Source organism: Polypterus senegalus, chromosome 5 (genome assembly GCF_016835505.1).
Source record: "Polypterus senegalus isolate Bchr_013 chromosome 5, ASM1683550v1, whole genome shotgun sequence".
Classification (NCBI taxonomy): Eukaryota; Metazoa; Chordata; class Cladistia; order Polypteriformes; family Polypteridae; genus Polypterus; species Polypterus senegalus.
In genome coordinates this window covers 192001216-192018553 of record NC_053158.1, presented here as the reverse complement: position 1 = coordinate 192018553, position 17338 = coordinate 192001216, and the positions used below count along the sequence as shown (strand labels likewise).

The window sequence follows — 17338 nt, the reverse complement described above, 5'->3', positions numbered from 1 at the left end:
AATGAGAAAGAAAGCCAAACTTTGCTTGCTACGATTAATGCTTAAAGGTTTTTAACATAAAACGGTAAACCTAGGATTTCCAGTTCGAGTGAAATATAACCGTATCGGGAGCAAAACGGTGCTTTTTAGGGTGCTGGAGAAAAGTATAAAATCTGTTGTTGGTACACCTGTTAACTAAAAAGCAGGGCAGTGTGGTAGAAAAATGGGTTCATTTTATAAATGATGATACAAATAACTCAAAAATGGTAAAAGTGCTAATTGTGGAAATGATGCACAATATGAAAGTATTAGATAGAGTAGTAGTAGTAGATAGATACTTTTATCAATCCCAAGGGGAAATTTCATACTCCAGCAGCAGCAGCATACTGATCAAGAACAATATTAAATCAAAGAGTGCTAAAAATGCAGGTAAGAGAGACAATAACTTTGTATAATGTTAACGTTTACCAAAGGGGTGGAATTGAAGAGTCGCATAGTGTTGGGGAGAAACGATCTTCTGAGTCTGTCAATGGAGCAGGATGGTGATAGCAATGGTGAAGCTGGTGTTGGGCAAGGTCGTGGGGTCCAGCGGCTGTGGGGCATCTGTTGGTGAAAGATTCACGGATCTTGACTTTGCTGACGAGTGCTGTGTGAGTCAATGGAGGCTCTGATCGGGGCGCTCGAGAGAATGAGCGAGGAGTCCGAGTGTCCTGACCAAAACCAAAGAGTCAGGCCTTGAATGACCTCTTGGGCACGGCCATCAGCAGTGTGTCTGTGGGGAGAGTGTCGACCTCGTCGAGAGGTTTACTTACCTCGGCAGTGACATTCATGTGTCTGGTGACTCTTCCTATGAAGACAGTAGGACTGATTGGAGGGGGGGTCATGAGGTCACTGGAAAGGGGTGTGTGGCGCTCCCGATATCTCTGCAAAATAACGAAGGTCCAAGTCTTTAGAGTCCTGGTGCTTCCTGTCTTGCTATATGGTTGCCAGACATGGATGCTATCCAGTGACCTGAGATCAAGACTGGACTCCTTTTGGTAATGTGCCTCTCCAGAAAATCCTTGGGTACCATTGGTTTGACTTTGTGTCGAATGAGCGATTGCTCATGGAGTCCCGAATGAGGCACATTACCTGCATTGTGAGGGAGCGTCAGTTACGGCACTGCGGCAGAGTTGCGCGTTTCCCGAGGGTGATCCAGCTCCTAAGATCCTCACTGTTGGAGACCCGAGTGGCTGAACAAGGCAAAGGGGTCACCCACGTAACACCTGGCTGCGGTAGATAGAGGGTCATTTCCAGAGGGTAGGACTGGACAGCGTGTCTGCCAAGGGGGTTGCCAACCGGGATCCAGAGCGGTTTTAATGTGTAGTGGGTGCGGCAATGCACTATACCAGTGCATGCTCCCCGACTTGACTTGACTTACTATAAAATCAAATGTTACTTAGAGGGATATTCAGTCTGATGGTGCTTACCATGTTCAGCTATCAGATTACACTGTCAGTACAGATTATACCAGTACACTCGATCAGGTGACTTCATGTCATCTTTTCCATTTCTGGGGGCTTCTACGGAGCTGTTTGGATTTTGTAGGTTACTGGAGATGTGACTTTAATGGCTTTTTTTTTTTTTTTTGGAAGAGCAATGGTCATTCAGGAGGTGTGGAATTTAATTTCTATTTTGAGACCCTGTTATAGTAGTAAGCAGGTGTGCTGCATATTTTAGAAGAAGAAATACAAAACTGCTGCATTATTGTTGCATGATTTTTGGCACACTGAATAGTATGGGCCTTCTACTGACACATAAATTAAGACAAACTTCAAAATGTGTTCAGTTATTAATGATTACGAAAAATATTCATGCAGAACTCCAAACAATGCATTTCTCCATGTCAGTGCTATTCTATAACCTTTCCTTGAGGAATTGCTATTCTTTAAATGATATCCCGTAATATTAAACACCTAATTTTTTTATTTAAATAATTTGAGTCTGCTAATTTGCACATTGTCATGGTGTCTTCGTGTGCGGTTTCTCTCTAAATCCTTCGCTATGGTTTTATTTTGAGTTTGCAAACCAGCCAGATCTCCTCTGGTAATCCAAGGAGCCTGAAGCCGCCAGCGTATATCCCATTAATGATGATCCACATGAGAATAACCTCTATTACGTGGACTGGGGCCAGATCGTCAACAAAGAAGTTGTCGAAGTAAATTCATGTCTCATTGCTCGGAGCAGAGAATATTGATCAATCTCAAACTGCAAACCCTTTTTTGTTTATTCTCAAGATACAAGACATAAAAAAATTTGATTTATGAACCTAGAAATGTCATATGATAGAATAGGTATTCCCAAACCTTTATTTTTTATTTTTTCTAAGCTCAAACTCTTGTCGTACCACCTGGTTAGCCCTAACCCCCTGTTATAAACCAAATGCTATGAAACTAGACATGATCTTCGATTTTGGTTTGGATTTTGGTCCCACTGCATGATTTTGCACAATAACAATCTGCCACAACTAGCTGACTGTTAACAAGTATGTGATCAAATGTCACATGTTTAGATCAGGGGTCTCCAACTCCAAGCCTGGAGGGCCCCAGTGGCTGCAGGTTTTCATTCTAACCCTTAATTAGTGACCAGATAGATACTTTATTAATCCCAAGGGGTAATTCACATACTCCAGCAGCAGCATACTGATATAAAATATTAAATTAAAGAGTGATAAAAAATGCAGGTTAAACAGACAGAAACTTTGTATAATGTTAACGTTTACCCCCACGGGTGGAATTGAAGAGTCACTTAGTGTGGGGTCTCCTCAGTCTGTCAGTGGAGCAGGACGGTGACAGCAGTCTGTCACTGAAGCTGCTCCTCTGTCTGGAGATGATCCTGTTCAGTGGATGCAGTGGATTCTCCATGACTGACAGGAGTCTGCTCAGCGCCCGTCGCTCTGCCACGGATGTCAAACTGTCCAGCTTTGTGCCTATAATAGAGCCTGCCTTCCTCACCAGTTTGTCCAGGCTTGAGGCGTCCCTCTTCTTTATGCTGCCTCCCCAGCACACCACCGCGTAGAAGAGGGCACTCGCCATAACCGTCTGATGGAACATCTTATTGCAGATGTTGAAGGATGCCTGCCTTCTAAGGAAGTTATAGTCGGAGTATCAGTATTGGCAGTCCAGTTCAATTTATCATCCAGCTGCACTCCCAGGAATTTATAGGTCTGTACCCTCTGCACACAGTCACCTCTGATGATCATGGGGTCCATGAGGGGCCTGGCTGGGTCTCCTAAAATCCACCACCAGCTCCTTGGTTTTGCTGGTGTTCAGTTGTAGGTGGTTTGAGTCGCACCATTTAACAAAGTCCTTGATTAGGTTCCTATACTAAAATATTCTGGACACTCCAATGACAGAATGGAGGCAAAAAAGGATCGAGAGATTTCAGAACTCCCCATACCTGTGCACAGAGTTTATGGGAGTAGGCGCTGTCGGGTTTGGGGGGGAAGAGGCGATTCACATTTCCAAAGTAAGTGTTTGTTTGTGCCAGCAAGTCCTCATGCAGTCCTGTAATTTGACACACCTTGTGATTTCTAGTCTCGTAGACTGACCACCTGCAGCAACAAGGGCAGCAGCTGCAGTCATCGAGTTTGACATCCCCTCTGACTAGACGTCACGTAATGCGACATCGGCTTTAGAGGATCCTCCAGATTCTGTACCTACCGAGATCAGATTGAACTGCTCAGACCAGTGGTGGAAGTGGGGAAAGTTTTAGGGGGAACTTGACATTTTTATAGTCCGGCTGGGTGTGTCTTTCAACAATTGATATTGCCGCTGTGATTTGAGTACTGTATGTACTTACGCAGCTGTGGTGTTGCACTGTGACTGCAATAACACATTCATCTGCACTCCCTTCCAACTTGTTAATACCAGGGCTGTGGAGTCGGTAGATAAATGCTCCGACTCCTCAGTTTCTAAATCTTCCGACTCCTCTGTATGTATATACTATGCTAATATATTTTCTACATCCATTGAAGGAAAGGAAGGTAACATACATGTCATTTCACCACAGAACAACTGGCTAGGAAGCCAACACACTACTATAATGCCAGATTAAAGACAAACACAATTGATTGGCGGCCGCAGATTGCGGGTGTCCACATGGACGGGCAGATCCAGCTTGACGAAAATCTCGACCGCCGCCCCCATCCAAAGTAATGTGATGCCTCTGCCTGCTGCAGTGGTCGTCTCCTCTGTCAGCCAGCCGGAAGTTTTAGTGCATTGTGTCACTCACCGGCCGGCTGATCAGCAGAACGAGCCTCTGCTGGAGACCGAGATTCAGGTTCTCGGCTCCTTAGGCCCCCTTCACTAGCGCATAGCGAAGGGGAGCCGACGGAGCTGAGAACACACCGGATGATTTTGACGCGTGATGACTCGTTGAACGGCCGAAAAATCGGCAGTGCATCTGTAAATATTTTAATTCCCAAGTAAATTTAGTAGGAGTCGGTTAACTTTTTGCCGACTCCGACTCCAGGTACCCAAAATTGTCTCCGACTCCACAGCCCTGGTTAATACAGTAAACCTGTTGCTTCACCTGCCAGTGCTTCGGATGCTAAAAGTAATATTGTGGCCTTAGTTTAGTAATCTGTAATACCGACATTTCTGTATTAGTGCACGTATGTGCTGACTCGCACTGATTTGCCTGTGCCACTCGCCAGCTCTGCTCCTTTGACTTATCCCTAATAAAGTATGTTGGTAATAAGTTTAACTTTTTTTTAATGCCTGTGCTAATAGAATTATTACCAGAAAATTCTAAAAACTGCAGTATGTGCTAATGAAATGATCATCAGCCTAAAATCTTTAAAACTGAGGAATTGAACCTTGTAATTAACTGACTACCTCAGTGCCCACTCAGGGTGATTCTTAAGCTTTTCCACATTGTAATCTTCTTTAGACTTGTGTTTAATCATGGGATTGGTTTTGGCTGGAAAAGGTAGCCCCTCTTAGTGAAGAGACCCGTCCATCCATTATCCAACCCGCTATATCTTAACTACAGGGTCACAGGGGTCTGAGGGGAGAGACCCATCCCACAAAACAAAGAACCACCTAGCGTGCCCTATGATGGACTGCGTTCTTTCCATGAATGGCCTCGGACTTGTGCCCAGAGCTCCAGGGTGACTGTCTATCCCCAGTTCTCCTGGACTGCGGGTTCAGTATGGGATACTCAATGGTGGATTGCTCATCTTATGTTTGTCAATGTCATCTTCTTTGTTTTGTAAAATCCCAACATTATTGTCCTGAAATAGTTTTGCCGACATTAGCAGTGCCAAACATCTTTGTTCCTCTAATTTTTAAAATTTAGTAGTAAAACTGTAATACCACTGAGTTTATGGTAATACTGTAGGTATGAATTAATTACTGTTTAATAAAGTTATTTCTGTATTCTCTTTCTAGGATTTGCAAGTGAAACTTCAATAAGATTTGGAAACTCAAGAATATTAAAACATCGAGCCTTCAGGTAAATATGTAACTATACAGCAAATTGTTCTATTTTATGTTAGGAATATTTATTCTAATTTCTAACCCTACCTGCCATGTCTACGTGGGTTTCCTCCCACAGTCCATAGACTTGCCGGTTAGGAGAACTGGTGTTTCTAAATTGGCGTGTGTGCCCCTTTAGATGGAGTGGTGCCCAGTCCAGGGTTTTGTTCCTATAATGCGCCCCATGTTAGCTGGAATAGGCTCCAGAAGACCCCCCTCATCCTTGTTCAGGACAAAGCACGTTCCTAAATGATTGGCTGACTAACTTGACTTTCTGTAGGTTTTTTTTTAATGTAATTTTTTTCGGTACAGCAGTTACATTTTTAGTTTGTCCATTGATAAAAATTCAGAATTTGTCTTTAATCATATAACCTGAAGTTGTGCATTTCTGAATTACGCTAAAAATGTGAGACCAGTCTGGTTTCCTTTTCTAAGATCACTCGTTCATTTTCTGCCACTTACTCAAGTCTGGGTCAGACTTTGTGAGCTCAAATCTCATAAAATTAGAAAAATGTCATTTTAGCCACCAGACAAAACGCACCTTATTTTCTTTTTTTATTATTCTTAATTTTTTTCTAGCCATCTTGCTATATAGGGAGCATCCAAGCTTTCCATTGTGTGTTCAGACTTTTAAACCAAAATCAAAGGAATCCCACCTTTGGCCTGTTTGGGGTTGTAAACTACAAATAAGTAAATCTGAATGGGCAAATCATGAGCTAAATCTGCCCTCTCCAACTGTCCACTTCTCTCCCCTGTGCCTCCTTTTTTGTTTCTAGAGACTATGGTGTTAAAATGATCGAATGCCACTTGCGATTTCAACAGTTCATGACAAGGTGCAGACCAGTTCAGTTCCATTTTTAGTATTCTTGCACATCAAAGTTGCCAATGTTAAATTCACACGCAAGTGTTACTAAATGCACGCTTTACATACAGTATATACACATCTAAATGCTACCTTATCATTGTGGTTAATTTAACTATTTCTTTTACTGTATTTCAAAAGTAGACCCTCATTTGCTAATTGCCCTTCTAGAATCCTCCTGGGTGGAACAACCACACTCCAGGATTACTGTACTGTAACTCGCTGGCCTTTGTCACGCTGCGAGGTTGCCAGCTAATCTGGTTTAAGAAGAGGATTCCCCATGTGACCCTCCTTCACGTTCGTTCAAGTTAATTGGAAGCAATTACGTTAATTCAGTGATGGGGTCAGTCGGGTTACAGCCTGCCTTAGATACTGGGCTTTTTTTGGCCACAGAGCAATCTGTCTTAGATTTGGTTGGGTCGACTTCTATATTTATTTCTTTCTTGCAATGACCTAATGTAGCAACGTTCTGTCTAAAATAATCTAACACACCTGGTATAGGCTATAAAGGCTGTTTTTGGCAGGACTATTTTCTTTTGATATTAAAGCATAATTATTATATTATAAAATAATAAATACAATAAATAAAATAAAAAATATAATAAATAATAATAATGGATTATGTGAATTTCCCCTTGGGATTAATGAAGGACCGATCGATCTATCGTATTTTTATATATGTATTTGCCACACAAATGCCCTAAAGTTAACCTCCATAGTATTACATATTTTTCTTTTAGAAAACATTTAAAAAGTGTTGCATTTTTTAGCTTGAAAAATGACATTTATATTAAATCTCGTCTTTCTACTGTAAAAACGTGCAAAGCACTAAAACTGTAATGTCAGAAGAAATATTAGAAATGAGAATATGAAATGGAGGAGGAGGGATGATGATGATGATTCTGCTAATAACAGATTTCAGCAGCAGCTACCATTTCCCATTTCTAGGAATGGGAAAACCTCTTAGTTGTATGGTCATTTACTCGACACTCTTTAACATAACAGTTTATCCTAACAACAATTCTTTCGATCACGTCATCATCAAGAAATAAGTTCAGGTAAGTAAAGCAGATCTTGGCTGTCATCGTTCACTTTTATTTCTGGTTGCCCCACAAAATCAAAATAAGGTGGTGCTGGCTTATTTGAAGCAGGGTCAACAGAGACCCAAACGCGATTAAGTGTTATTTTCGGTTTCACTGACCGTTTTTTGTTTGCCTGAAGACCAATTTCACTTTGTCATCATTGCTGATGAGGCTCTTCAACATCACTGCTTGTATCACTGTTAAGAGCGCACAACATCTGGGTGCCTGAAAAATGTTTCCCATGAGGCTAGGAGAAGACGCATCTACACCGTTGCCCGGCTAACATTTAGGAGAGACGTATGTATACAGATGCCTGAGTGTCACTCTGGTCTAATGCTTTTAGCATTGTTTTCACTGCCCGAGTGATGATCAGGTCCAACGCTAAGGAGGTTAATTTTTCTATTAATGTAAAAATATTTTACCCACATGGACGCTTTACATTGGCGTTTTTATGGGGCAATGGGGGGGGGGGACTTAAATTCTCAACAAATACATCCATTTTTTTAAGCCAAGACAGTTATTGAGAAGTCAAGTGGCTTTGTCATACCATCCATAGACCACATTGCAGCATACAGTGGCATGAAGTAACATTCTCCATAATTGCAGTACAATACAGGTAAAGAACTATACTCTAATAGGTGGATAAATTTAAAAAGTAGACAGTAATTTTAAAATAGATTGTAATTAATAAATAGTAAAACTAACCATAATGACAAATGTAACACATGCAGTGCATGTACAGTAAATTCGCTTTGCTGCCTGGCTTTGGCAATTTCTCGAACATTACTCAGTTGTACTTCTGCCCAAGATCTACAGTCATATGAAGAAGTTTGGGAACCCCTCTTATTTGGATTTGTTTCATTGACTGAGCTTTCAAAGTAGCAACTTCCTTTTAATATGTGACATGCCTTATGGAAACAGTAGGATTTCAGCAGTGACATTGTTTATTGGATTAACAGAAAATCTGCAATATGCATCATAACAAAATTAGACAGGTGTATAAATGTGGGCACCACAACAGAGCCTCCTTTTGCAAATTTAACAGCCTCTAGACGCTGTCCTCCTGTAGCCTTTGAGTGTCTGGATTCTGGATGGAGGTATTTTTGACCGTTGTTCCATACAAAATCTCTCCTGTTCAGTTCAATTTGATGGCTGCTGAGTATGGACAGCCTGTTTCAAATCATCCCATAGATTTTCGATGATATTCAAGTCAGGGGACTGTAACGGCCATTCCAGAACATTGTACTTCTCCCTCTGCATAAATGCCTTCTGTAGATTTCGAACTGTGTTTTGGGTCATTGTCTTGTTGGAACATCCAACCCCTGCGTAACTTCAACTTTGTGACTGATACTTGAACATTATCCTAAAGAATTGTTGATATTGGGTTGAATGCATCTGACACTCGACTTTAACAAGGGCCCCAGTCCCTGAACTAGCCACACAGCCCCACAGCATGATGGGACCTCCACCAAATTTGACAGTAGGTAGCAGGTGTTTCTCTTGGAATGCAGTGTTGTTCTTCAGCCATGCAAAACTCTTTTTGTTATCGCCAAATAACTCAATTTTTGTCTCATCAGTCTAAAGCACTTTGTTCCAAAATGAATCCGCTTGTCTAAATGAGCATTGGCATACAACAAGCGACTCCGTTTATGGCGTGAGTGCAGAAAGGGCTTCTTTCTCATCACCCTGCCATACAGATGTTTTTTGTGCGAATTGCACTGAATTGCAGAACGATGTGCCGATACACAATCTGCAGCAAGATGTTCTTGCAGGTCTTTGGAGGAGGTCTGTGGGTTGTCTGTCACCATTCTCACAATCCTGCGCATGTGCCGCTCCTGGATTTTTCTTGGCCTGCCAGACCTGCTGGGTTTAAAAGCAACTGTGCCTGTGGCCTTCCATTTCTGATTACATTCCTTACAGTTGAAACTGACAGTTTAAACCTCTCAGCTTTTTGTAGCCTTCCCCTAAACCAGGAGACTCAACAATCTTTGTTTTCAGATCTTTTGAGAGTTGCTTTGAGGATCCCATGCTGTCTGTCACTCTTCAGAGGAGAATCAAAGGTAGGCACAACTTGTAACTGACCACCTTAAATACCTTTTACCACTCCTGATTGGACACCCCTGTCTATGAAGTTCAAGGCTAAACAAGCTCATCCAGCCAATTTGGTGTTGCAAGTAATCAGCATTGAGCAGTGACAGGCATTCAAATCAGCAAAATTACAAGGGGACCCACATTAGTGCACAGCCAGTTTTTCGTATTTGATTTAATTTCATACAACTAAATATGGCTTCACTAAAAATCTTTGTTCGGAAAACACCCCAGTACTCCTAGGAAATGAAAGACATACCACTGTTATCTCTTTTGTTGAAAGTAAAGTCAACTATTATGCAGGCTGAGTAAAAGTGGCCTCAATATGATCAACTGTAAATCACCACATTTTATTTAGCCAATTAAAGGGGTCATTTTGCTCGACTTCTCAATGGATGATGGAAGGAAATCTCATTTATCGGGGGGAGGGGCGGGGTATGTAAATTGACCAGACCAGGGATCAAACTCGGGACTTTTGAGCTGCGAGATGTCTATGTGCCGCCCAGCTACTCTGCAGGTTAAACAAAACATTTTTCCACTAAGTAATGTGTTGCTGGAATTAAAGATTCCACAGAGTGAACATAAAATATTATGAGGTTTTCAAAAGGATTTATGGCAGTAAGACGCCAACAGCTGGTGTCTTGTTGATGTGTAAGCTGAAAATTGTTTCCCAAGGTGAAATTGTCATGAAAAAAAATTTTCTTGAAAACTACACTGCTAAAAGAAGAATAATAAATGACTAATGTAGAAATCTGGTCAAATTTGGTATTTGGAATAATGGAATTTTAATTGTTCTGGAAAGTTCATTTAGTAGGTATGGCGGAGGTACAATAAACAGATAATTGAGGTCTTTGTGATATCTGACCAGTAAGCAGTGCATTACTGACCCATCTGTACAGTAGTATTTAGTTAAAGTGTACATCCAGTCTACTTTCTTATCTAGTACATATATAAATTGTTTATGTGTAGATATTTTGGAAAGCAGTGTGGCTGAGTGAGAAATTCCAAGGCCTCGCGTCTCAAAGTTTCCAGCTGGCCACCTTAACTCTCGCTTATTTAATAGCAGTTTTTTTCTCTCCTTTTCCAAAGATGACATTGACTACTCCAGACAGACCTGGTTTTTGGGATTGTGATTATTTGCGGTGATCCAATGGCATATAACCCAGACTTGCCATTGTCTCCTGCTCAACTCTGTTGGGTTAGTCTCCGTTCTTTGACTCCATAAAGTAAATACACAAGCTCATAAAATTAGATGATTATGCAAATAAATTGAAGAGTAGCTGCTGTAGTGTAGTGGCGAGTAGATTTTAACAAATTTACCATTAGCCCTCTTCCATCTCTGTCTTGTGTTCTTGTTGATTTTTAAAGAAACTGGTGGCTTTTGTCCTACCCAATCCCTAACACGTCTTCTAGCTTGTCACCTTCAGATCATTTTGATCTTTCCCCGTAGCTCATAATGATGTTTGTCTTCTCTACGCCTTCTTTAGTGCCATTATTACTTTGTAATATGGTATACCGGATGGTGTTTCACAACTGTGTTGTAAAACGTAAGCCAATGTCGCATTACACAACTTCTAGTCCGAGGGGTTGTCAAACTTGGTGACTGCAGTTGCTTATCTGGTCGCCGGTCGATTTACACAACTAGGAGTCACAAGGCATGTCCGATTAAGTGACTGCCTAGTAAATTACCAGCAAAGCTTTGCATTTCCAAAGTATTGCAAGCTCACCCTTCTTTTTCTGACCACCGATTAACGTGCTGCCCGACAGAGCCGTTGTCATGCAAAAGGTTTACAGGCACGAGTTCAGCCGCAATCGTCTGTTCTTCCATAGCGGTATGAAATAAAGAACAAGACATCAGAGTGAAGAGCCTTAGTTCTGTTGGTGAAGGCGAAAAAACCTGCGCTCCATATTCCTAGTAGCTGCATTTTATTTATCGTACTTCCGGCACAGTGCTCATTGGTCACCACCAATCACATGCATACAAGACTGCATCCACGATCAAGCTCGTTTGATTTTTCTCTGGGCGAGTCGCCTGGTAGTCAAGGGAGCATGCAATGACTGCCCCCAACTTTTTGATTATGTAAATCGTGTAAATTCATGCGTTATTTAGTTAAGTGAAATCTACAACTGGAAATTGCAGGAAAAGTCATGTGATGTGACCCAGGGCCTCATTTATAAAGTTTAAGTCTGCATAAGAAGAGGCTTGAAGAGTGTGTGTGTGTGTGTGTGTGTGTGTGTATATATATGTGTGCGCGCCAATTCCCACACAAACATCAGGATTTATAAAAGAAAACTTGACTGGGGAACTTGCATATACAGTACAGTGGTGCCTCATACTTTTTACGAATTTAATTTTTTTCAGGAGGCCGTTCAAACTCTATATCTCTATCTATATATCTATCTCAATCTTTGAATTTTTTGCTCGTAAATTTATCCGTGCAGCAATGTGACCTTCATCTCCCCGAACATTTTATCATGGAGATAGGGAATCATGATTCACAAAAACAGACAGCAGCCAGCGAGAGAGAGAGACTATCAATCCATTAGGCGATCTTAACGGAAGTTAAGTGTTATGGATGCTGAGGAGAACCACATACGCATGTTCTCTGGACACCCCTATCGGTCCTTGAGGTCTAATACCTTTTGTAATATGGACACAGGGGTGTGCCGTGTGCCGAGTTTCAATTGCAGTTATGTGAAAATGGAAGTGATAATTCTGAAATGTTGACAATTCGTATTTTTGCCTTGTCAACATTTCCATTGAGTGATTTTATGCAAATAAGTTTGTTTTATCACCTGAAATTGACAATTGCACCCAATATGATGGTTGTGTTATTCCAATTGTGTCTACAATTGGCGTTTTTGTTTTTAACCAGTGGTGACAAGAGCGAGTGAATACGATAAAGAGAAGGTGCGCTCCCTGTACTTGGCAGAGGCCACATATTAGGAATTTCTTTGAAATCATCTGCAGTGTTTTTACTCGGGAGCTGTGGGTGTTAAAAAAAATTTAGGATGAGCAGCTCAACATTCATGGAATTGTGCACCACAATAGGCCCTCTTGTGTCCCCTGCTGTAGCATACATGAGGAGGGAGCCAGTTCTGACCGACGAGTGCAAAGACCTCTTGCTTTATAAACTGGCTACCTGTGCCCAATACAAGGTTGGTGCTGAGGCCTTGGGGGTGAACAGATGTGTCGAGCGCTATGCTCCAAACTGATGATACGATTCTTTTCTTTACCTCATGTAGAAGAGGCACGTCATTTTTCTCAGCCTAATTACAATTTAAGCTCAATTGATGGTTCGCATTCCCTATTCGTGAGCCAAGTTGTCCGATATCGGTACAACTTTAACAGGAAAGGCTGGAGATCTGTTGTTCTTCAGGTGGTCGTTGATGGCGGATTAATCACTGCACAACAATTTTTTTTTTGTTTTTTTTTTGTTGAAAAGTCTTGCTTCCTGAAAAGTTTTTGCTGATTGTGACAGGTACCTACTGGGTATGCACACATATAATTTTGGTTTTACTGCATCATGTAGGAACTCTGAGACACGGACTTATTTTTTTTTTCTTTTTTTTTTGTTTTTATTTCGCCTTATACAATTTCTCGTATTAGGAATTTGTTAGTTTTCGCATACCCCTTGGGGTCAGAGCGCAGGGTCAGCCATTGTACAGCGCCCCTGGAGCAATTGAAGGTTAAGGGCCTTGCTCAGGTGCCCAGCAGAGTAGGATCTCTTTTGGCAGTGACAGTAACCCTAACCCTAACCGGCATCCTTCGGGATACCAGCACATATCCTTAGCCTTAGAGCAACCACTCCGCCCTGACAATACTGACAATAACATATTTAGTCACGTTTTTGTTTCGCATAAGCTATTAAATTCAAGCAAAAACCTAGTTGTGCTGTGTGATCAGAGACATTTGTGTTGGGTTACCAGGTAGTGTTCATAATGCTGCTCTGTTCACCACATCACATTTCCACAGATATTTGAAAAGTTACGTCCTGTCATGTGACCTAAATGCAAAAAAAGTGCTTGCATTGCAGCTTTTGTATTCGGGTGTTGTGCCGTGTTAGCCATTATGAATGTAGTGAGAAGTCAAGCGAAATGACCCCATTTATTGGCTAACTAACAAGATTACAATATGCAAGCTTTCGAGGCGACGTGCCAGAAGAAGAGGCCTGAGTGGCTTGACTTCTCACTACATTGCAGCTTTGCGAAGTATTGCTTTGTCAAATCGCCTGAAAAACCGTCTCAAGTGAGCGTATAAACTTTTGTGAATTTTGAGGTCCAACCCCCCCCAATTAATGTGTTTCTGTTACAAGTTTTTTGTTTGGAAATTTTGAAATGTGCATTAAGGAGGTTAATGGAATCACACCTTACAACAACAACATTTATATAGCACATTTTCATACAAAAAAATGTAGCTCAAAGTGCTTTACAAAATGAAGAATAGAAAAATAGAAGACACAATAAAAAATAAACATAAGTCAACATTAATTAACATAGAATAAGTAAGGTCCGATGGCCAGGGTGGACAAAAAAAAACTCCAAAGGCTGGAGAAAAAAAATTAAAATCTGTAGGGATTCCAGACCAAGAGACCACCCAGTCCCCTCTTGGCAAAACACCTTACATAACTAAAGCAATTTACCGATAAAGCTGGAACTTCTCACTGCCATTGATGTTAGTGTAAAAGAAAAATGAACTGCTTGCAAGCTACTTAGGGTTAATCGCTGACAAAGCCGTTTTGCTATAACGGCAGGTTATTCATACAGGCGTCTGTCATAAGACAGGGTGCAGTAAGCCGATAAAGGACAATTTCCAGAATGCGTCTATTTGACACTAAAGAGCGAACCTTTCCTCCTTCAAGGTATATCTGATCAGTGAAAAAAATAAGAACAGATGGCCCATGACATGCAGGTTAGGTGCATTGGTGATTCTAAATTGTCCTTGGTGTGTGGGGGTGGGCTGGCGACCTGCCCAGGGTTTGTTTCCTGCCTTGCGCCCTGTGTTGTCTGGGATTGGCTCCAGCAGACCCCCGTGACCCTGTTGTAAGGATATAGCGGGTTGGATAACGGATGGATGGCCCATTAGCGTACTAAAACAAAATGCTTAAGTAAATAATATTTTTATTTTTGAATAAGGGGGGGGAAGAAGAAATTATAAAAAGCCAATAGAAAAAAATGTAACTTTGCTCTTCTGCCTTGAAACATAGAATCCACGTACTCATCTGTGACTGAATACAAATCTAACTGATTGAACTTGTCCTGTCGTCCACACTAGCAAGAACAAAACTGACGTTGCCATCGGGTTAATCATTCTGCAGCCAGCTTAGTCAACTGTACATGCCGAAAGACCGCATGATGATCCAATTCCATAATAACGAAATTCATACTTTTTTTTTTTTTTTTTTCAGGCCCAAACACTTTGTTCTAACAGGAATTTCACGTCTGTTACTTTTTGTCTTGTACATGTTGTGTTAGTTGCCTTATTTAGCCAAGACAGAATACTTGTAAGTTTTAAAATTGACTTATCCTGCATTGAATGTAATTTACTTTACTGCATCTGGTCAATATTTAATACCAGTAATGGCGTACTGAACGATAACATGCAATGAATACGCTTGACTTCAGCATTCCCACTTTTCATCCTCTTTCTCTTTCTCTGTGTCTGTTTATCATTGGTTTGCTCAGATGTTGATGTGCTTGCTGCTTCCTGAGCAGCTCTTCTTCTCTCCACCCTAGCGGCCCGCTTCTTCTCTTTGTTCGTCGGTATCTTTTCATATTAAAACGGATTAAGTCAGTGTTTGTTGCAATAACTTTTCCTTCATTTTTCACTTCTGATGGCACTTAAGTCATTCTTGAGGCAGATTGAAGACTTAAGATATGAAGAGGTAGGGGATGAGAACGGTGCCCTGCTGGCCACTGCCGAGAGTTGATTTTACAATAAAATAGAGGAATAACATTAGAGGTCAATCATCACCCCGAAAGTGGATAGCAGAGGTCACGTAGTATATGTGTGCCAAATTTCAGGTCAATATGTCAAACGGTTTGCATGCCACAGGTTATTTAAAATCCTGGATAGACAAACTGACAGCCACGGTAGCGTATTGTATATAAAGACCAGTAATGGCGTACTGCACAATAATGTGCAGTGAATACACTTGACTTCTAGTTTTCATCCTCTTTCTCTGTATGTTTACCATTCGTTTGCTCAGAGGTTGACACGTTTGCTGCTTGCTGAGCAGCTCCTCTTCTCTCCAACCTAGCGGCCCACTTCTTCTTCTCTTCTTCCGTTGGCATCTTTTCACGTTAAAACTGATTAAGTCAGTGTTTGTGTTGCAATTACTTAGTAGGTTTTCTTTCATTTTTCACTTAAGCTGGCACTTAAGTCTTCAATCTGCCTCAATCCAATCAATCAATCAATCAACATTTATTTATATAGCACATATTCATACAAAAAAAATGTAGCTCAAAGTGCTTTACAAAATGAATAGAAAAATAGAAGACACAATAAAAAAAAATAAACATAAGTCAACATTAATTAACATAGAATACGTAAGGTCTGATGGCCAGGGTGGACAGAAAAAACAAAAAAAACTCCAAAAGCTGGAGAAAAAAATAAAATCTGTAGGGGTTCCAGACCACGAGACCGCCCAGTCCCCTCTGGGCAAAGAATGACTTAAGATATGAAGGTGGTAGGGGATGAGAACGGTGCCCTGCTGGCCACTGCCGAGAGTTGATTTTACAATAAAATAGAGGAATAACATTAGAGGTCAATCATCACCCCGAAAGTGGATAGCAGAGGTCACATAGTATATGTGTGCCAAATTTCAGGTCAATATGTCAAACGGTTTGCATGCTACAGGTGATTTAAAATCCTGGACAGACAAACTGACAGCCACGGTAGCGTATTGTATATAAAGATTTACCTTACTAAAATTTAAGTTTTTATACAAGGTCTTCCCTGTCGAAACACTTACAATCCAGCGGTCATAACGCAATGGTTCAAAGGCAGGTGGTCTCCACCCTTGAAATTGATAATATTAGAGGTGGGGGCTCTCAATTACGGTCCTGGTGGTCCACCGTAGCTGCAGGTTTTTATTCCAACCAATTTCACAATTAGAAACCCAGCCTAGCAGTAAATGACACTTGGTATTTAATTCTGTGGCTTCTTAGTCCTTTCATTCTTCAGAGAAAAATCTTTATCCCATTGTAGAATTTTCATTTGCTGAGAACGTTATCCATACGTTTTGTACTCCTGGACAAATTTTATACCTCCTTAGTCTTTCCCTTCTCTCATATTTTTATTTCAAACCATTGTCTTCAGACAGATACGTTGTGATGCATGGGCACGGGATTACATGGAAGCACGTTAGCTGGAAAGCTTCTGGTTCCTTCGTCAATTGTACCTCTAAGTGACGGCTGATTAAGATAACGGGCAACCATTAAAACCACAGTGCAGCTGTTTAAAGCAAAAATAGGCAGTTAAGGATTCTGAGTGACAGCATACTTAACTAAAACTAACCACAAAAATATTGATTTAGTAGTAAATAAATGGGTTCCGATTAAGACTTTAGTTAAAGCAAAAACCTGCAGACCTCCAGTACTGGAGTCGAGTACCCCTGGATTCCACTTATGACTTTTTGTGCCCTGTGGGTACATAAGACAGAAATATGATGGCACCAAGATTTGTCAAGTGCCAATGAATGTGCTTCTGCCCAATTCATACCCTATATGTCATAAGTCATACCCCAGAGGTCATACCCATTCATTTTCCTGGATTCAAGTATGAGAAAACTGTTGTTTGGGGTGAA

At 41.0% G+C, this 17338-nt stretch overlaps 1 protein-coding gene across 18 annotated transcripts in view; it reads left to right on the top strand.

The window, feature by feature from the left end:
• Positions 1–17338, top strand: part of svila (supervillin a) — a 246635-nt gene that overhangs the window by 8541 nt on the left and 220756 nt on the right. For all 18 annotated transcript variants that reach the window (XM_039753870.1, XM_039753862.1, XM_039753872.1 and 15 more), the window contains exon 2: positions 5412–5475. In XM_039753870.1, the coding sequence (XP_039609804.1) occupies positions 5412–5475 (64 nt within the window). The remainder of the gene's footprint in view (positions 1–5411; positions 5476–17338) is intronic.